This window comes from Octopus bimaculoides, chromosome 6, assembly GCF_001194135.2.
Source record: "Octopus bimaculoides isolate UCB-OBI-ISO-001 chromosome 6, ASM119413v2, whole genome shotgun sequence".
In the NCBI taxonomy this organism is placed as follows: Eukaryota; Metazoa; Mollusca; class Cephalopoda; order Octopoda; family Octopodidae; genus Octopus; species Octopus bimaculoides.
The window spans coordinates 21,318,761-21,341,036 of NC_068986.1; the positions used below are offsets into that span (position 1 = coordinate 21,318,761).

General features: G+C 34.5%; 2 protein-coding genes across 2 annotated transcripts in view; one reads left to right on the forward strand and one right to left on the reverse strand.

The window, feature by feature from the left end:
- Positions 1–14,452, reverse strand: part of LOC106875141 (eukaryotic translation initiation factor 3 subunit C) — a 31,476-nt gene extending 17,024 nt beyond the window's left edge. The window contains exons 1-9 of the mRNA XM_014923134.2: positions 14,342–14,452; positions 10,772–10,857; positions 9,577–9,642; positions 8,164–8,240; positions 7,195–7,307; positions 5,575–5,700; positions 5,333–5,399; positions 4,084–4,160; positions 1,744–1,853 (exon numbers count right to left, since the gene is read on the reverse strand). Of these exons, the coding sequence (XP_014778620.1) occupies positions 1,744–1,853; positions 4,084–4,160; positions 5,333–5,399; positions 5,575–5,700; positions 7,195–7,307; positions 8,164–8,240; positions 9,577–9,642; positions 10,772–10,854 (719 nt within the window). The 5' untranslated portion in view covers positions 10,855–10,857; positions 14,342–14,452. The remainder of the gene's footprint in view (positions 1–1,743; positions 1,854–4,083; positions 4,161–5,332; positions 5,400–5,574; positions 5,701–7,194; positions 7,308–8,163; positions 8,241–9,576; positions 9,643–10,771; positions 10,858–14,341) is intronic.
- A 3,399-nt stretch (positions 14,453–17,851) lies between these two features.
- The window catches only part of LOC106875148 (AP-5 complex subunit mu-1), a 31,499-nt gene continuing 27,074 nt past the window's right edge, over positions 17,852–22,276 (forward strand). Inside the window, exon 1 of the mRNA XM_014923153.2 lies at positions 17,852–18,028. Within this exon, the coding sequence (XP_014778639.1) occupies positions 17,958–18,028 (71 nt within the window). The 5' untranslated portion in view covers positions 17,852–17,957. The remainder of the gene's footprint in view (positions 18,029–22,276) is intronic.

Genomic DNA, 22,276 nt, shown 5'->3' on the forward strand with positions numbered 1-22,276 from the left:
GGGAAGCAAGCTTCCTACCACACAGCCACACCTGTGCCAATAATTACTCATTTTTAGCATGACATTGTATGGTACGTGCGAGAGGTCGCATTTGGCTGGTTTGAACATAAAACAGGTAGAATATTTGGGCCAGATATGACCAGTTTAAATGCTAAAGAGTTAAATCTACAAATAAATTTTTTTACATAAATTATTGACATATATTAAAATCTTATTCTGTATGTTTCCATGCCATACCTAGAGTGAATTTATCTGTCAATCCAACAAATCTTCAGCTACTTCACTAAACCGCTCCGTTCTCTTATATCAACAAATTGTAAAAGGTTTACATCACTTACTCCAACAAAATTTACACTGCTCACAATATTCTTAACTCACCATACATCAAAACGAGTGATTCTGATTGAACTCATTGTGAAAGCAGAATGGAGGAAGCCCAGATCTAAAAGACTGAAAAATATGACAGTCTAACCATCAGATTGAGAAAATCTGGCTTCCAAACCATTGTCCTCACCATAGAGGTGGGTGCAAGAGGGGTTGGGGATTAATCTGCATATGATCATCTTAAGTGGCTCTCAATTCCTGAGAGAAAGAAAACCAGAACTCTTAAGGCAATAGCAGAAGCAGCAGAGACAAGTTCCAACTGGATCAGGCCAAGGAGGAATGGAAATGAATTTCAAAAGGCATAATTTACCCTACAGTCAATTGGTGTCTTAGATTGAACTGATCACAACACCTAAAATACCTTGGCTCTGGGGTACCTTTACCATCCAGGAGGGTTGCAACATAGACAATAGCACAGAAGTGGCTGCAAAAGAGTATCCAGGAGCCATGGCCAGGATGTGACCCAGTCCCCTTAGAGCAGTGTTTCTCAACCCTCTTACCCTTAAAATGAATTACATGTCTCAAGGAACCCCTGCACAGAAAAAATTACATGCCTTATCTTTCTCATATTTTTTCATTGTAGTTCACTTGGTAAATATCACATTATATATATATCATCATCATCATCATTTAACATCCGCTTTCCATGCTAGCATGGGTTGGACGATATATATATATATATATACATATATATATATATATATAAATATATATGGTTGATATATTTTTTTGATAACATAATAGGTTAGATAGGATGATGTCTATATTACAATATTACAATAACCAATATGTTGTGCATGTGTAGTAATATTACAATCATGAAATTAGCATTAGATTATCTCTCTTTCTCGCAGAACCCCTAGGAACCTTTTGTGGAACCCTAGGGTTCCAGGGAACCCCGGTTGAGAAACGCTGCCTTAGAGTGTAAGCAGTTGAGGGTCAAAACACTTGCCAGAGGCAGGTGTCTTTGGGTTTCTATGAAAACCTTTTGCTGTTCGGCTCTCATAAGTGTTCTTTACTGTTGAATATAAAAGGGGGTAACTTAGACTGAAGTTTGGAATATTCTTTCGCAATGTTTAACTGATAACAGAAATTACAGGAAAAATTATACTGAAACTTCAGGGATTAATATCCAAGAATTTGGGTGCCAATTGTAAAACCAACAAGGAAGATAATAACTTTAAAATAAAATACTATCTTGATGTCAATTTAAATATAATTTAAAGATATGCAAAGCTAGGTTTTTTTCACATGTTATGCTAATCTCCAAGAAACTAATATCTTACTTTTAAATTAGAATATTTCATATTAAATTGAAAAAAAAAAAAGAAAAAAAAATCTATTTTTAGAAAGACTTACTTTTTCAAGAAGGAAGCAGCAATATGGTCATAGTCGTCATCATCTGATGAAGATTCATCTGAACCGTATTCGCTCCATTCATCATCATCATCATCTGAAGAAGACTCTTGCTAAAAATAGAAGAATTAATTAAAAATTGAACTGTATATTATATGATAGCTAATTAATCAATTGGTATGCAAGGAATATCAAAGCACAAAACAAAAGCAAAAGTTTCACTTGTTGAACAAATTATTCAGCCATCAAGAGGAAGACCCTGAAACAGTGCACATTCTCTCCTGATGACCCCCGTAAACTTGCTAGTACCTGGTATGCAGAGCTTTCAACTGGTAACACTTGCATTTGCAAGTTGTTTGTTCAAAGTTGAAACATTACTCCAGGCACAGGCTTGGCTGTATGGTTAGGAAGCTCGCTATGCCACCATGTGGTTTTGGGGTTCAGTCTCACAACACTGCACCTTGAGCAAGTGTCTTCTACTATAGCTTCAAGTTGACCAATGTCTTGGTAATGAATTTGGTAGACAGAAACTGAGTGGTAGCGAGCTGGCAAGGTGGCGAACTGGCAGAAACGTTAGCACACCAGGCAAAATGCTTAGCGGTTTTTCGTCTGTCGCTACGTTCTAAGTTCAAATTCCACCGAGGTCGACTTTGCCTTTCATCCTTTCGGGGTCGATAAATTAAGTACTGGTTACACACTGGGGTCGATGTAATTGACTTAATCCCTTTGTCGGTTCTTGTTTGTCCCCTCTATGTTTAGCTCTTTGTGGGTAGTAAAAGAAATTAGAAACTGAGTGGTAGCCTGTTGTATACATGTATATTCATGTGTGTGTGTGTGTGCGTGTGTGTGTGTGTGTGTGTGTGTGCGTGTGTGTTTGTATTTGTCCCCCACTATCACTTCACAACTGGTTTCAATTAGTTTGCAGCCCTGTAACTTAGTGGTTTGACAAAAGTGATCAAATGGAATAAGTACCGAACAAAGAATTAAGTAGAGGGATTGATCTATTTGCCTAAACCCTTCAAAGCATGGCTACAGTCCGGTGAACGAATCAAGTAAAAGACAAATGATAAAAGATAACAGTTCTATTACACATTAGATTCAATGTGTGAACATGTTCAGAAAATAACTGGTAAAACATTTTAAAAGTCTCAACCATTTTTTATCTATGGACCCCTTTGATTACTATTTTATTCTGGTGGACCCCCATAGTCATTCAATGCTTAAAAACTAGTGTTACAGAAACTTTTTCGAAATTCCTATTTTGTTTTTCACACATTAACGTGTGCTATGGAAATTGTTAGAGAAAGAAACCTGGTTGTTTCTTGCAATAAATACCAATACATAAAGCAAAAATTTTCCAGGAGCCCCTTAACCCCTGTTACCCACCCGGCTGAAACCGGCTCTGGCCCTGACTACAAATGTCATGTTTTCATAAGTTTTGAATTAAAATCTACCACCAAACCTTAGTCACAAAATACGTTCTTAGCACTAGCTTAATAATAACTAAGTTATTTTACTAAATTCTTTGTTATATATAAAGTAATCATCTCAAAATAAATACAGTAATGAAAGGGTTAAAAACACTATTGTGGAACCCAATTTGCTATTTTGCTATGTGGACCACAAAAATCTTATATGGACCCTCAGGGACCATATAGACCCTGGCTGAGAATCACTGCTCTAAACAATTTACTAAGAAGGCATAACTCTCACTTTTAACTGCTCGTGTTTTTCTCAACATGTATTTTGATCTGTCTCTTCTCTATGATGAAAAATGGTTTGGCTTCATTAATCTTGAAAACGTTTTAACTAGATTCAATTATTTTCATACTGATTTTCAGTAAGTGGCAGTATTTTTTTTTTCCTAAATAGCCAATTATATAATTATTCCTGAATTGGGTACGAAACCAGCAGTTTTGAGGGGAGGGAGTTAGTCAATTACATCAGCTCTAGTACTCGACAGGTACTTTATTTTAACAACCTCGGAGAGAAGAAAGGAAAAGTTGACATCAGCAGAATTTGACCTGGGAGCATAAAGAGCCGGATCAAATACCATTAGGCATTTTGTCCAGAGCTCTCACTTCAATGTCATTTAACGTTTGTTCTCCATGCTAGCATGGGTTGGACAGTTTGACAGGAGCTGCCAAGCTGAAGAGCTGCACCAGGCTCCAATTATCTGTTTTGGCATGGCTCCTACAGCTGGATACCTTTCTTAATGCTGATCCTGATAATCCACTACCCATTATATAACACTTTATAACAATAGCCAAGTCCTTCTGTAAATTTTGTGGAAGGGTCATCCACTGAAGCATTTTAATTACACAACACAAATAATTGACCTACCTTGGGTTTAATAGCTTCGTGATCACTTTTCCGAGTAAAATCCAACATCTTATCATCATCTCCAGACAAAGAATTATCTACAGAAACGAATTATTAATAAATATTATAGGCATTTTCACAAAATAATGTTAACTGAGTAATATTGAGATCATTAGGTAATAATGAATGGCAGAGAAACAGTTGCAAAGTTTAAGTTTACAATAGTGTAACACATCCCATGCGGTCTAGTGGTTAGGATTCCTGGCTTTCACCCAGGCTGCCAGGGTTCAAGTCGATGCTTTACCAGCACAACTTTCATGAACAAAGACCTCAGAAACGTCCTGCAATGCTGACATTACACAAAGATTCAATCATCATTTATATACAAAAATTTTTTTTAAAAATAAGAGCAGTCTTGTACTATCCCCTCTTTATTCTTGTAGAACACAAAACCCTCAAATTCACAACACTTACTAGGCTTTGTGCTGTGATATTTTATACCAATTCATAGAAATTTGCCTCATGTACAAATATGTATCCAAAATATTATGCTTCCTATACAGAATCAGAAAATACTACAATACTGAACAACTGCAGACTCTCCATAATGCTTAACCCTTCTGTTACCATATTTCTGGAGAAATACACTGCTTTTGTTTCAATTAATTTTGAAAATAATGAAGAATTTAGTAAAGTATCTATTATCACAGAATTTTGATGGAAGGTTTTAATTTAGACCGTTTTGAAACAGGAAGTTTGTATCATAGAACCAAGTGCAGCATCAGACAGGTTGGTGTCAAATGGGTTAAAACCCACATTTAGCATTTAAACCTGTCATATCTGACCTAAATATTCTTCCAGTTTTATGTTCAAATTGGCCAGATCCAGCCTCTTGCACCTACCCTACAATGTCATTCTAAAAATTAAAAATAATCACATCTTTGTAATTTAGAAGCTACAAGATAATGCATTAGACTGCATTCAAAAGTTTTCTTAACCCTTTAGCATTTAAACTGGCCATAACAGGCCAAAATGTTCTAGCTGTTTTATGTTCAAACTGACCATCTCTGGCCTCTCACACTTACCCTACAATATTATTCATAAAAAAAAATCACATCATTGAAATGCATGACTAATTCACATCAATGTGAATAAGGAAGCATTACATATGATAGAGTAATCTGAATGCTAAAGGCTTAAAGCAATGGTTATCAAGCCAAAAAAAGTTGTATCTCATACATATACAAATTAATTAAGAAAAAAAACTTACCATCATCATCATCGTCATCATCTCCAACATCAGAACCTTCATCATATTCATCTCCTTCATCTGGATTCTGGAAAAGATAAAAGAATTTTTCTTTTAAATGACAAAAAGAAAACTTTTTTCCCCCCAAACGTATGATGTACAATCAGAAGCCATGTCAAAATAACTAATTTTCTGAATGGCTGATTGAAAAAAAAAAATACAAATCCAATAAATAATCAAAAAACAAAGCTGTGCTAACATACCTCTCGGTATTTTGTGATCTCTTCTTCATAGTCCCGTTTGTAACGCCGAAGACGTTGACGAAGAGTGGTCAACCCTCGAGCATTGTTTTTGCTCATCTGCTTTCTTCCCTCTTTATCTTCCCAACACTGTAAAAAACAGAAAACATATTTTATTACTTCAAGCAAACCCTTTAGCATTCATATTACTCTGTCAAACGTAATGCTTAATTATTCCTTTTGTTTTGAATTAATCGTGTTATTATCTTGTAGTTTTGAGATTTTGATGGTGCAAAATAGATTACTGCATCAATCGTTTATTCTTAGAATGATATTTTAGGGTGGGTGTGAGAGGCCAGATCTGGCCAGTTTGAACATAAAACAGGTGGGCTGGATATGGCCAGTTTAAATGATAATGGGTTAAAGCAAAAAATACATACTGAAGATTTTCTGGTTCAATTTTCACTATGGACATGTGATTAGAACAACACAGAAAAGAATAGCAAAATGGACTCTCTTCAAGCCAAGCCAACTAGGAATAGACCACGGAGGAGATGGTTGGGTAATATCCAGTCTCAGTTGGTTTCATTTGGGAATCCAGCCAGAAAGTACAATGACAGTTGTTTCTCATAGGACCCAATAGTGGTGAGGTACCCAGGATTTTACCCCGCCAGAAAAGTGGCCTAAGATGGATGCATGGATAGATGGAATTTTCGTAACATGTGTAAACATTCTGGTAAGGAGAAACACCTCAAAAATTTCCTTCTCCCAGGGTTTCAGTCACATTAACACTTCCATTCCCAATCTGCCTCAAACGACCTGTAATTACATATTCCTCACATTTAACCCATTACCTCCCATAATTCTATTAACTGAAATTTTTTTTTGAAACTTTGATTTCTAGCATAAAACAGCCTTAGAAACACACTGGAATGATCAAAATAACATTTTAAATAGAAATAAGTGAGGTATTGGGTGAAAAATTAGCAAACCTCATTTAAATATCAGAGAAATATACCTAGTAGATATAGCAAAAAGGTTAGATATGTGTAAATATTGACAGATAATTACGAAATTTGATCTCATATGAGATCACTGGTAGGTAATGGGTTAAATGAGTAATGCAGAATAGAAAAGAGAATTTTTTGCTTTCTCTAATTGTTGAAATTTACCAAAAGCCATATTTCAGCATCTAATTATTAAAATTCAAACATCTATAATGATTTTTGTAACGTTTGAAATAATGACTTGTAAAACTCTCCTAAGATTTCAGAATAAAAGCTAGCTAACAGTCAAAAACAAATTTTAAAATAATATATCCTTTAGAGCAGTGGTTCTCAACCAGGGTCTAGATGGCCCTTGGTGGGGATCATATAAGATTTTGTTTAAATTTATGTGCAATGAATTGCTTTTACTTCTACCATACACAAAATATTTTAATTTTTTTTATATAATTCCCCACAAAAATAGAATCATAAAAATACAGTAGGAATTTTTTTAATATATATACATTGAATAGTTATGAGGGGCCAGAAGAGTAAAAATAGGAATGAAAGGGGGTTTACAGGCAAAAAAATGGTCCAGAACCACAGCTTTAAAAACAGATCATTGTATAAAAAAGATTCAAAGCAAAAAAGAACATACCTCATTAACAAAATCCTCTAATTCTACAAGGCATCGGAGGTAAAATCTTGGCATTCCCTCAATGTCAACAATTTTTTTAGCTTTTTCAAAAGCTTTTGTAAGAGCTTCAAAATCTAAAAGAAAAAAAATAAACATTTTAATGCATTAAAAATATTTCTTTTTATCAAATAATACAAGATAAATGTCTAAGTACACCAACAAACAAGACACACAGAGTTGTGAATGTTAGGTCTTTTCTCCAATGAATAATATACTTAAAGAACATAAAATTAGGGATTAACCCTTTTGTTACCAACCCGGCTGAAACTGGCTCTGGTTCTGAGTACAAATGTCTTGTCATAAGTTTTGAATTATAATCTTCCACCAAACATTAGTCACAATTTATGTTCCTAACACTAGCTGAATGATAACTAAGTTATTTTACTAAATTCTTTGTCATATTTAAAGTAATTGAAAGAAACACAGAGCATCTCAAAATATATACAATAACGAAAGGGTTAATTATTGCAGAGTAAAAGCTAAATGACAATTTAGCTAGAGACAATTTGGAGAAGGAAGACATGGAAGTGGCAGTGATGCTGTTACACCCATTACCAAGGGCTTTAGTCTCACTTATATATCAACCCATAACCTTACTTGATGCCTATTTTATCAATCTCATAGACTAAAATTAAGTCACTCTTAAAATGAAAGGATAAAACAACTCCAGTCAGAACTAAAACTGCAAGGTATTTTTGTACAATGCACCAATTTATATTCATCCCACACTAATATACACACACACACTCTTATCTTTAGGTCCTGAGTTCAAATGCTACTGGGGTCAACTTTGCTTTTCATTCTTTCAGGGTCTTAAGTACCAATCAAACACTGGGGTCGATGTGATCAACTATCTCCCTCCCCTCAAAATTTCAAACCTTGTGCCCATAGTAGAAAGGATTATGATTATTATTAAAAAATAATACATACCCGTCAATACATTAGACATATCTTTGATTTTTTTATGATTTCTTAATTGACGAATAACATTTTGCATCTCTTCAAACCTAGTAAAACAAAAGAACAAAGAAAAACATGAATAAAACAATGAATCACTCCAAGTTCAAATCACATTGGGATGATTCGGGGGTTTTCATTTCGTCGGAATCAGTAAAATCAAGGACCGGTGAAGTATTTATATACTTAATAATCATCATGAATAATACTGACCAGATTCACAAAATCTCAGCAACTCCTTTCCCAAGATTTCTTACAACAGTCAATTTTAAAAATTTTTATCCATTAATTTACTTTCTGTCTACATCTATTTATCAAGTAGAATAATCTTGTTTCAATTCATTAAAAGTTTTTATGATTATTATTGTTGTAAGCCCAATAATTATAAGAAAAAAACAAAATATATCAAATACTTATAATTTCAGTGTCAAAGAAACAAAATTTCCTTACACATTAACTCATTTTATTCTCTTCACAAAGTCTTAAATTTAATAAAAACTTGAACTGAAGCTACTTTAAAACTTGATCATAAAATCTAAACTAAAAATAATTTTATGTTTGAAAAATAAATCAAATATTAAATGTCTATTGCAAATCGTTTTTTACTTTAAATAAGTGATTAACAATATGAATAAAATAAGATTACAAATAATTGGAATTACAAAATTGTTTGTTTCATGATGAAAAATACAAAAATTCAGTAGCAGAGAAAATGGTGTTTTAATTCAACTATGACATTAATTAAAATAAAAATTTAATTTCAATCAGTTACTTAACTCCCTTCATAACTTTATCAGTGATCCCCAACTGGTTTAGTTAGTGACACGAAGAAAAAAACTGCACCCAGAATAATCCAAACAAAAGGAAAAGGGGTAAAGATTCTAGGTTTCAGAAATTTTACACACTAAAACACTAAACGCAATACTAACTACTGTATTTGATGGTATAAAAGATCCATGGGCATTTTAGACTCATCAGGATTTCAGCAACACACATTCAGGAAAAACAAAAGTTTGTAGTGCATTAAAACATGTAATATAGACATAACTTCGTGTATAGGACCCAGGATGTATTTTTTGGGACATTGTTTTGAAAAGAAAAGTGCACCTTATACACCATTGAATATGGTATATTTTATGATTGGAAATAAAAAATCTATTTACAGTGCAGTTACGTCTAATAAACAATTACAAATAGTGAAATTTTATAAGCAAATTAAGGGTTTCAATACAAACTGTAATTAAAGGTTATCAATCTCAGCAAGAAATTTAGATTTAAACTAATGAAACCACTAAAAAGTTGCAAGTAAAAATGTGTCTCAAGAGTAAAATCTAAGAAAATAAACATAACAACCTTAGTAATTGGATGATTATAAGTAAAACTCACCTCTTATCCTTTGCACTGCGGACCACTCTTTTAATATCTTCTTCCTCTTCACTGAAGTGGTAGGTCCTAGAAACAAAAGTGAAATAAATATATCATTTTCATGCGAAAAAAAAAACACTGAATACATTAAGTAAAGATGAAGATGAAAAGATTAAGTTGAAAAGGAAAAAAAACTTCCAAGAAATTAATACTGGTCCTTTTGATGAATAAAACAGCAGTAAACACTGCAAAGTAGTTGATGTTAAGAAGGGCATCCAGATGATGAAACCCTGCTAGAGCTGACACTGGAGCTCAATGCAGCCCTGCAGTTTGCCAGATTGTCAAACCATGCAGCATGGAAAACATGTTAAATAATGGTGATAATGATGATGAACAAAATGATTTTCCACATGAGTCATCTAAATGATGGAGTTACTTTTGATTATTTAACTTTTGGCTTCAAATTTTGGTGCAAGGCTGGCAATTTCAGGAGGAAGGAATAAATGGATTAAATCGACCCTGGTGTTCAAATGATACTTATTTTGTTGATCCTGGAAGGTGAATGGCAAAGCTGGCCTTGACGGAATTTGAACTGAGGGTGCTGGTACCACATAAAAAGCACCTGTGCCAGTGCTGCATAGCAGCACACAGTGCACTCTGTAAAGTGGTTGGCATTAGGAAGGGCATCCAGCCATAGAAACCATGCCAAAATAGACATGGTGCCTGAGTAGCTCTTCAGTTCATATATACTCCCATCACACACACACACATTCACAACAGGCTTCCATGGTTTGTTTCTAAAAGTTTCTGACCCACACAAGACTGAGGTAGAAGACTTGCCTAAGGCACTACACAGTGGAAATCAAACCCAGGACCAACACAGATTTAAACAAGAATTCTTAACCATACCATTATATATCTGTGTCCAGATGCATACAATAATTGATATATTTGAAACAGGCAGTGAGTGAAGACAATCTTCAGTAAATAAAAACACTAGAGGTTGAGATGCAAAAAAATAAGACTGCATCAGGCAAAGTACAGAGATGACTGTTACAGTGGATGATGCATACTGAGGAGAAATTGTTAGCAGTGGAAGGTTACCACAGCTGAGGTACACAGAATAACCAGCATAAAAAATACTGGTCTTTACCAAGATCTTTACCAAAAGATCTTTGTCTTTTACAATAATGACTAATGAAAATAAAATACTTACTTTGTAACCTGACGTTGAGGTATGACCTCCTCTTCACTGCTCTCACTATCGGTCTCATTTTCTATCTTGTAAAACTTCGACATTTTCTGAAAAATAATAATATATTAAATTACTCTTTTTATGTACTTGTTATTTAAGATGTGCTTGCAGTAGAGTTAACCTGACAGGTTTATATTGCATTTGCACAACCCATAACCTAAATCAATGAATTGAAACAAAAGGAAACATTATATAAAATGTTGATGATCAGTTCTGTTGCCTGCTAACAAAATAATACCAATCGAAAAGTAGATTCAATTAACCTTTTTAATACCAACCTATCTGGGTCCACCCCTGATTCTACAATATAAATCTCTTTTAAAAGTAATATCACTTAAAACCTTCCATCAAAATTTCGAGTTAATTTTGTGCTTCAAATACTAACTTAATAACGAAAAAATTATTTTAGTAAATTGTTAAATATTTTCAGAACTAATTGAAATATAGGCAGTGTTATTTCAACAGCATAGAGAAAAATTTCCAGAAACCATTAACTTAAATGATGGTTATCATTAATTTATTTAGTGCTGATGGCATTTGCTGAAACTTCCACTGCCTGAAGATTTCTGATCCACATTTTAATCAAATCAAACACCATTAAGAATTTTTGCAAATTTCTCTTTAGCCAAGAAAATTTCTTTCTACAAATATTTTCATATAAGTGCAAATCAACTTTTCTTTAATCTATATTATTGGCATAATGACGTTCCCAAGATACAACAAAGTCTTATCTGTAAACTTTCTTGAAAAAAAAAATTGTTAGCCATATAAATTCTAGAAATTGAGGGCTCAGTTTTCATTACTTTTTTGAGCTTTATGCTTGCAAATTATACCTCATATTTTGACTGTGGTTAATAATTTAGAGCCTGGATGACTGATGCATAGCATACAGACTATGCAAGTCTTCTAGCAAACAGTTCTAAAATTGCATTGTGAAAATTATTACAGACTGATACACAAGCAAGGCAAGTGTGACTTTCATGCCATAATTCAAGACTGGTTTAACATTAAACATTTGACCTAGAGATTTGGCATTAGGAAAGGCATCCAGCCATAGAAAACACTACCTGTGTTTTGATTTCAAGTTAGGTCAATTCCTATGTATTTTCCCAGATTAAGAAAATGCTTCCATTATTAACTAAACTGAAAATGACATTTTCAGTTCAATTGATTAGTTTGTTGAAGTATAAGTATTTAACTGTTTATTAATTTACAGAAATACAAGAAATTGTGAAAGAAACTGCCAGGAATTAAAGATATCTTCAAAGAGATTAAGGAGAAGAAATCCATTTTGACAAGAAAGGATCATGAAAATGATTAATATTTTGCTCCACAAAACATCTGTAGGTTAATGATTTCATATTTTAGCACAAAGCCTGTAATTTTAGAGAAGGGTGTAAGTCCATTCCACTGACTCCAAACGACACCAAGAAGTCAACTTGAATGGAATTTGAAGCTAGAATGTAAACAACCAGAAGAAATGCTGCTAAGCACTTTGTCTGGTGTGCTAAGAATTTTAACAGCTCTTCACTTTCTTTTAGATTAATAATTAAAAAATATTAACACACACACACACACACACAAAGAAAAGAAACCAATTATCTTAGCACACAACTCAGACTAAATTGATTTCTTCTAAGTAAATGGTCATTTGTGTAGGTGATGATGGGCACAATCATCAATAAATAATCCACTTTGGAATTTTATTGTCTTCTTGAAACTGAGTTGGTTTGCTACTAACTTTTAAACCTAGAAAGTCTGCACTAGTGAGCAACAAAGCAGTAATTAAGGCAATCAATTCATAAATTTGGAAGACTTCCAATGTATTTCTCGTGTTAACTATTTTCAAGATATTTATTTTGTAAGTTCCTAAAATTAAAACGAAATGCCCAACAGAATACGAAACTCATGATTAATGAGCTAAACAAAAAATTAAAAAGGTGCAAATAATCTGCGTCGCCAAAAAATATATTACCTAATCGAAACATTAACAATTATTCCAAGTCGTAAACTCCATCAGTGAACCTCTATAAATATGTCTAACATTTTTCCCAGAAGTACCTTTTTTTTTAATATATCGCTACTACATTTTAGTCATTTTAAAGAAAAGAACGGCTGGCTCCAGTTTAGCTGTCAATTATACGAAAGTATATCCCAGCTGTTTGTCGGAGTCGAATCAATCGTTACAGGTTAATTCTAAAGAAATTTGCAAACCTTTCTTCTTTTGTCTTTGCTCACTTGGCATTTAAATGACCAGCCTGTGTATTTTAATTAGAGAAAAAAGAAACAGCTCCATGTATACGAGAGAAATAGCGGTATAGTAATGGAATCGTAAGGATGCTACACTAGCCAGGATCTATCGTGCCATACTTCGATTGTGGCACGCCTTGGTTTGATTAAACTGGCTTTAAATAAGTACCAACTGAATGTCCAGTGCAACAGCTATAACCTACGAAAACTTGTATGGGAGGATTACATATAAAAAAAAACACATGGATACATCAGTAATCGTTAACATCCAAAAAGCGATGCCTCAGAAACTCCAAGACATCAATCAATCGTTTTAAATGATGATATACGAACTAGATCCAACCATCTGTTTCCCCTTGGAATCTAACCTTTCAATACTGAACACAAATGTTTTCATCAGAAGGTCTTTGAAGATAATTTGACAATTTGCAATATATTAGTGAGTAACAAATATATTAAAATAAAAGGTTTCTACAGTAGCTATAACATAGTTATCACTGATTTATCGTACGTAACAATTTGTAACGGGTACCTTTGTGGGAATAAAATTGCAGATTTAACAGCTGTTTAAGGAGTCACTATAAATGAAATGTGGGTATAGGTAGACTATAATGTAAATTGACTTATTTATATTTTTAGATTATCCTTTTTGGTGATCTTTTCAACTCAGACTCGAAGCAAATTGCTATTTAAATAAGTTATCAAATTTAATAGTTCAGAAATTCCATATGGCAAATCGAAGACCAAGTTGAGTATTATTTCTGCATTGATATCGTAATAAAAACGTCATTGGCTTAATAAACTAAAAAAGGGTTTCCATCTATAAACATTTGGTTTGGTTATTACCTATTCCCCAAAACTTTCCAGGACGGATCAGAGAAATTTTAATTGATGATGGATGTCTCAAATTACGTAGGAGTGAGGCAAAATGATAAAAATATATAATATCGACAGGCCAAACTTACAATTAAGAACTAGATAGCATAAATGTTATTTCAATATAGACATCCAAATTATTTCTAATAGTGAATCTTTGGAAAATGTCTGTAGAATAAAGCAACAAGAAAACTCATGACACATGAAGAAGCAGTTTTCCATTGGCAGCCATTTGTTAAGCAGCGTGGAGACATTCTACACGTGAATTTTAGGTTTTTGCCTTTAAAAGGATAGAGTAAAAATTGTATCATACAAATATTAATTTGAAATGGAAATGAAGTAATCATGCAAAGAGAATAATAGGTGTGAACAGGCCAATTAACGTACTAAACAGGTAAAACTTACCGCGAAGTTTTACTGAATACGCCAAAATGCGGGTAGTAGTCACCAAAAACGGACCGGATGTGAAGTTATTTTGTTATCAAATTTAAATTAGCAAATGTGTTTTGAGAAAGCTATCTAAATTCAGAAATATTTTGAACTTATATGAAAATTGAAATACAATAATTAAATAAATGATATGTTTATTAAAGAATACTTTATAACATTTCCCATCATGCATTTCGGTTAGCCGGGAAAACGTGACTCGAAATGCCGGTATTCTTAAGGCTTTTGTAGGTAATAAGTGCTTGGTGGGATTCAGTTATGTCAATACGGCTGTAGTATTTATAGTATATACAAGTCAAGTGTTTTCTTTTTGCTTTTATGCAGCTTCTGACAGCTATTCAAGTGACTCAAATAAAGTAGTTTTGTTTGGGAATGGACTTTGAATTAATCACCGGCGTGGCATCTCTGATATGAGCATTCGAGCCAATGCAATAGATAGTTTCGTATGGCTTAAAGTAGAGACACATTGAATACAGTATGCTTTAAAATAGTATGAGATTATAGCTGGAACATCTGATCAGACTTAAACGTCTAAGTACATTAGATGGCCTCCTAGTTTAGAAAGGTGCATAATACTATTATATTGGCGGTCCTTGAGTTCTACATTCAAGGATCGCCATATATTTATTTTCAAAGTCAAGCATTAGGTATTAAAGGGAAAACCTACAAATATTGACACCTGTCGCATTGAAAAAGGATTGTTTAACTAGAGACATTAGCATTTAAAAAAATTATTTCAAGCTGCTAAAGACTGTTCCTAACTAAATGAATGATACACAAACATTTAATTCAAAGAGAAAACTTTTTAACTGATAATTTTATTTCTTGTCATTTCGTTTTGATTCCCGAATGAAAACTTTTCACTAAAATTTCCGCGTTAGCCCTTGAAAGTAAAAGCAACATAGTTTCCTACCATAGTTTCTTTTTCTTACTTTTTTTCAGAAAAAAGTATAAAGAATTCGTGTATTATTTTAAGAGTGGGATAGCGTGCTAGAATAAAGCCATGAGTCATGTCCCTTTACATTCTTTGTCTAAATCCCGCTCGAGTCAAAATTATTCAATATCCATTTACCCATTCTGTCACAGATTTAAATAATTTAATTTCAAAACCAGTAATGTGAATGACAAAAGGCAAAGACCAGATTAGTTTTAGTATGGTTTCAAATTTTGGTACAAAGCCAGCAATTTTAAGGGGAGGGGTTAGTCGATTACATCGACCTTATTTTATCGATCTCAAAAGGATGAAAGACAAAGTTGCCGCTAAGCATTTTGTCTGAAACGCCAACAATTATGTAACTCGCCGTCTTCCAGATGTGATTAATAGAAGGCGGCAAGCTAGCAGAATCGTTACATGCTGAGCAAAATGCTTAGCGGTATTTCGTCCGTCTTTATGTTCTGAGTTCAAATTCCGACGAGGGTAAATAATATAAGGACCGGTTGAGCACTGGCGTCGATGTAATCGAGATTACCCCTGTCCCGAAATTGCTGGCCTTGTGCAAAAATCTGGAATCAATATGATACACAAAAAGCTGAAGGAAAGCCAATGGTATGGATTTAGGTAATTTGGACAAATTGTAATCTACTAAATGACGTATGTCGAAAATTACAACGAACTAAAATTTTCCGTTTAGTTGCAGACAGAAAGCGAAAAACTAGCAGCAATGCTAGTAACACTAAAAAATATGAAGATAATTTCAAGAAAATAATTTGATTTCATAAAATTCTTAATTTTCATACTCAATGGCAAATCTAATCTGGCCAGCCACTTTAGCACATGTTTCGTTCTAGTTAGTCGTCATCGGCGAAGCATTGTCTTCTCAACCTTTCTTTAATCAGTGGACAGGATTTTACAAATGAGGAAAGAATTCTGTCACGTATAATTGGTATCAAAAAAGGAGCTATGGGAAATAATCTTGAGGGTGCTGAAATTACAAATAAGTGTGAATTTTGTTTTGGTTTGTTTTCTCTCTCGCTAGGTTATACAAACTGATTAACCCTTAACTAACTTGAAATAAGAAAACGAATCGGCAACTTCAGTATGAACAGTGACGAACATACACATTGTATGTATGTATTCATCTGATGGTTGCTCTTTGTCAGAGTATAGACTTTGTGTAATCTTCCAGTAACACTGAGGACTGAGCTAACAAAAGTCTAGTAGTCCTGTTATGAACATCTATGGTGATAAGTCGAAGAGAAACGAGAAAAACCACGACCACTCCTTCTTCAAGATTCCAACCGTGGAAATAGCAGATGTAGATAACAAAAATAGTTGGTATAAATAACGTATGGAACCACATCTCTTCTATATTCCCCCCTACAGTCCGTAATAGAAGGATCCATTGGATGATATGTTTCTTGGTTGACTTTGCATAGGAAAGGATGGGCTATTCATAGATGGATGCCTTTAATCATAAGTATGCTCGATCACAGATGAACTGTGGCCAACTATCAACTATAAAAGCAATGAAACGCAAAAGAAAACGCACTATATCTAAGCAGATATATTATCTTCAAAAGGCACTTTTCTGGAACATAATAGACACGTTGATTAGTAAATACTAGATCTATTCATTAAGGCATGACTACAGAAGTACGTCTTAGAAAAGCATACTTTAAATTTTCCAGAGATACATTATAGAGAGGATAGATTACGATTAAGGTGACTAAGCTCCCAAGGCGAAAGCAATGGATGGGGACCTATTTTCTATTTTCCGTTCAGCCTCAGACTGGGAAACGCAAGTGGACCTGAGGGGCAGAGCAGTCTTCCTAGGGGAGACAGGGGTAATATTATGCTGGTCAGACATGTTCCAGCTCTCCAGTAATACAAAAAGAATAACTGTGGTGGAACCTACAGTGCCCTGGAAGGATAGACTCGATATTCCCCACCAAAGAAATCGAAATATCATCACGCAGTCGACGAGAACCTTGTCAAGGGTTGGCATGCGGCCTCATTCTTCATTGAGGTCGGCTGCTTTCCGTCTAGGTCAATGCGCTATATCCAGCAGAAGATAGGTTTGGAACCCAGACAACTGAAAAAAAAAATCAAGGAAATAGGCACTGCAATTGAAACTAGCAAAGTATCTCTGATGTTTATTTCATCCAGTTGCGCATTGGAATCGATGTAACCGATTAACCACCTCCCACATATTTTCACCTTTGTGCCTGTAGTAGATATGATTATTATGCTGGCAGATTTTTCTGGAAAACTGGAGTAAATATCATCCGAAACACCTCAAAAAAACTTTTTTTTTTTTTCAAAGTTTTAAGATAATCGTAACCTCTACCCTCAAAAACGTATCTGAAAATTTCGCGTTTTTAAGGAAGTTATGAGGAAACAAAGTCGATGAGGGGGCACAGTTCTGTAGTTATGCCTATTATTACTTTATAGACAAAAGTATTTTCCTAAAATTGAGTCAAGATAAGTTTTTAATGAAATCTCTAAGGGGGGCACCTTACTAATTAACATGTTGATCACGTTACTGTCTGTATAGTCATGTGATTGTTATAATGAAAATGGCGAGTTTACATTCGCCTCATACATCTATGGGATAGTTTACAAACAAAACACAAGATGAAGATCCGGTCACTGTGGGTGTATTACATGGGATCGTCGGGAACATCTCAGAACCTAATATTTTCAAGGTCTTTTTTTACATTTTTATTTTCCCATTATAACAGTTACATAGTTGAAGTGTACGTCGTCTTTTAATATAAACAAACTTGAGGGTGGCCCTTATTTTTGTGTTGATGTGTTTGTTATAATGTTCGTATGTAATTTGCATTCGTTTTACTGGATTAGTACTTAATAAAATGTATTTCTAAAATAACAATTTTTATTAAAAAATCCTGGATAAAACTATTCGACTGTTCACATCTGCTTATGACTAAGCTTTGAGAAATCTATGTATCTATAGATGTACGATGTATTGATATATATGTATATGTTTACTAACGTACATATGTGTATGTAACCTATTGTATTATTTATGTCCATACAGGCATATGGTTAATTAGTTAGAAATATAAACACAAAGCAATGTTGTGCTCTTCAATCGTCATAAAATAATCGACCCTGTCCATTTATATATGTATATATAATTTCTGTGTATCCTGTAATATGCTTAGGGAGTATAAATAACGATTACTACATTCAGATGAATACTTTGGATTTGCCAACTACTATAGCATATGTGTAGTCACACTCAAATGAGTATAGCAATCATAAATTGTGTTATCTTTATAGTTGAACTGGAAGTTCAATCTATTCGGTAAGGTGACGTGGTTTCTGTTTTAGGTGTAGGTGTACTCCATAGACTAATAGCAAAAATCAATGTACGGACATCTCCGGTATGCGGACAGTGGTTGAAAATAATGAATATGACTGTTATTCCTTTTTATTAGAAGAATAATAGTTTGTTTAATGATTTCTGTAACAAGCATTTTATTTTTCAAGCTAATGAAATAAACTGTAAACATTAACCAAATAAACTGCTTTGCTTCAAGTATTTCTTGGTATGACAAACAATTTTACGCGTAACATCTATCATAATTTACTCTCTTCACTTTATTGGTTTGACTGTCTGTCTTCCACTTCACGACAGAACAGTATGTTAGATCTCTTTAAACCCCCAAGTGAGTAATTTTATCTTTTATATTGATTACTTCAGTAAATGCATGGTATATACATACTTTCCAGTCTTCGTTTATGAACTCGAGACTACTTCAAAATTAATGCTTCGGAGATGTACTTGTCTGGCAAGTGATTTGATCTGAGACCATGTTGAAACTAAAACAATCACTGCGTGGAAAACACATATCAGCCATTCAATAATGCATAAAACCGTTAACTTTATTAAGAATCTTATATTTGATGCCATAATTTTCGTCGCAAAACTCATAATCATACAACAATTGTCATTCTCCATTGTACAAACACTAAGTACCGGTTGTCGGGTTTGCATATCGAAAATGCTATGCTTGTCGAGCAATAATTTTATTTAACTGTTCAGAGCTTGATTAAAATATTGAAAACATAGTATCTTTCATAATATCTGGAACTTTACAATTACAAACAGCTCTATTTATCATTTCTTCTCTCAACTAGTTACAATATTCTCTCTCGGAGAGGAACGATTCCGGCAAGGTGACTAGTATTCCAACATTGCTTTTCACGATGGAGACCCTATATTTGTCAAAAGACTTAGTTTATCTATTGTGTCTGGGGAGAGGGATTACGTGTGTGTGTGTGTTTCTAGTGCAAAGCTTATTATTATGAATACTATATTAACCTCTAAAGATGAAACGGGATGACTTGAGCTAGGGGCTGTAACGTACCAAAGTTCCTGTGAGATGTCTTGTTTGACTCCCCTCTGTATGCACTGTCCCAACGCACGCCTTTGTATTCTAAAATATAAAGAGTGCTAAAAATAGCAGCCAAATTATTTCAAATCACACCCTACCATCTTCAAATAAAAGAAATAGACACACTGGACGATGTAAACATATAAAAAGATGGGTACTACTAAAGCAGCGCGGACCCGGACGCGCGACTGCGCGTTCGGGTCCGCGCTGCTTTAGTAGTACCAAAAGATGTACATGACGAAAGCACCTTTGGCCATAAATCAGTACAATGCATATATACTGAAACATAGGTGTGTGTGTGTGTATACAAATGTAAATATCGAACAATGAGAATGAGTGCTCCATACCGCATTGGTTGATAAAGATTCATTTGTGTATTAAGGCTACCAGTGGTTTCATGTTAAGAAAATATCTCAACAATTCTTCAAGTATATCACAGAAAAATTGGTGTTCATTGGCATCTTTCTATGTGATCAGCTTAAAGAATTGCTGAGATATTTTCTTAACATGAAACCAATGGTAACTTTAATACACAAATAAAGTGTGTGTGTGTATATATATATATATACTTTATCGAAATCAAATTCGCTGACGTGGCCGATGATAGCACCGCCTGACTGGCATCTGCGCTAGTGGAACATTAAGAGCATCATCCGAGCGTGATCATTGCTAGGACCACTGACTGGCTCCCGTGCCGGTGGCACTTAAAAAGCACCATTCGAGCGTGATCGCTACCAGTGTCGCCTTAGTGGCACGTGGAAAACCACATTCGAGCGAGGTCATTGCCAGTGCCGCTGGACTGGCTCTTGTGCAGGTGGCATGTAAAAAACACCTTTTGAGTGTGGCACTGCCAGTACCGCCTGACTGGCCCTCGTGCTGGTGGCAGGTAAAAGCACCCACTATACTCAGAGTGGTTGGCGTTAGGAAGGGCATCCAACTGTAGAAATTTTGCCAGATTAGATTGGAGCCTGTTGCGGCCTCCTGGCTCACCAGTCCTCAGTCAAACTGTCCAACCCATGCCAGCATGGAAAGCAGACGTTAAACGATGATGATGATGATGATATATAGTCTTGGCTATTCCCTTACTCATTGCTGAAGGTCAGGGACCATGAGCACATGCACCAGCTCTTTCCATTGATTCCTTTGGTTGTGCAATATTCAGCCAGAAATCTTCTGATCCATTTTTTGATGACATCCAGCCAACGTCTTTTTGGGTTTCACCCTTCCCCTTTTTCCATTGATCTTCCCTGTAGTGTGTGCTAAGGTTCTGGGCCCTGATGTCATGCCCAAAATATCACAAAATATTTAATAATTAGTACAACCTGAAAGATAGGAACAGCTGTATCAAGGACATGAAGCATTTTTGATTTCCAGCATTAAAAGGAACTGCAACAACCTTCCATCATGTAATCAATATCTATGTAATTGTTCCAACATCAACTTTTGCATACTTAATCACAGATATCTCAGTAGAGTTGATACACTGTGCTAAAATGAAGTTAGCTGATTGAAGTGGACAAACTTATTTTGATTTAACAGTATACCTTTAAAGATAGATGTACACAACACATATATACTTTTAAACCACCAGTAAAAGAAAAATACCACCTCTCTCTCACTGTTTGTATGGTAGTTAAAAGTTGAAGGACCAACAAACTGTGTCTAATGGTAGAATTTTCCAAACTATGTTCTGGAGGATCTGGATTATGTTTTTTTCATTTTGCTAACCTGGTGAATTCTAAAATGTCATAAAAAGTTTCTCCTTTCAATTTCCATCTCCCAAATCCAGTCACAAGACTGTGGCTACAGTAGAAGATACTTAGCCAAAGTACTTTACAGTGGGACTGAATCTGAAACCACATGGTTGGGAAGCAAACTTCTTAACTACAGAGTCATTCCTTTTTGCAACTTGTATATATATATAGGGGCAAGCATAGTTAATAAGCTTGCTTCCCAACCATGTAGTCTTGGGTTCAGTCCCACTGAGTGGTACCTTGGGCAAGTGTCTTCTACTATAGCCCCAGGCCAATCAAAGCCTTGTATATATCTTTGTTTTGATATCATGTGTTGGTTGTAAACGAGCATCACCATCATACAAGTGGTGTCGTTTGTTTCTAGTGTTTCATGGAAAACATATCTGGCCATGGGAAATATTACCTTCCTTGAGAACAAGTGAGGGTTGGCGACAGGAGGGACACCTGGCTGTAGAAAATCTACCTCAACAAATTCCATCTCACCTATGGTAGCGTGGAAGGAAAAAAGGACATTAAATGCTGATGATGATATCACATGATTTAGATATAAAGGTTGCCTTAATTTATGCTTAACACATACTTTCTTGTTGTTAAACTCCCAGCAAACCTATAGCATGCAGTTATTAAAATACATAACTATGTAAAACCTAGATTTATCATTCTAGATATATTATATCTCTTTCTAGCTGACATACACTGCTTAATTGTGTGGGATGCGATGTTGCAATTTGGATATATATTTTCTCCACCATCTAATCTATTTTTCTATGCCTGT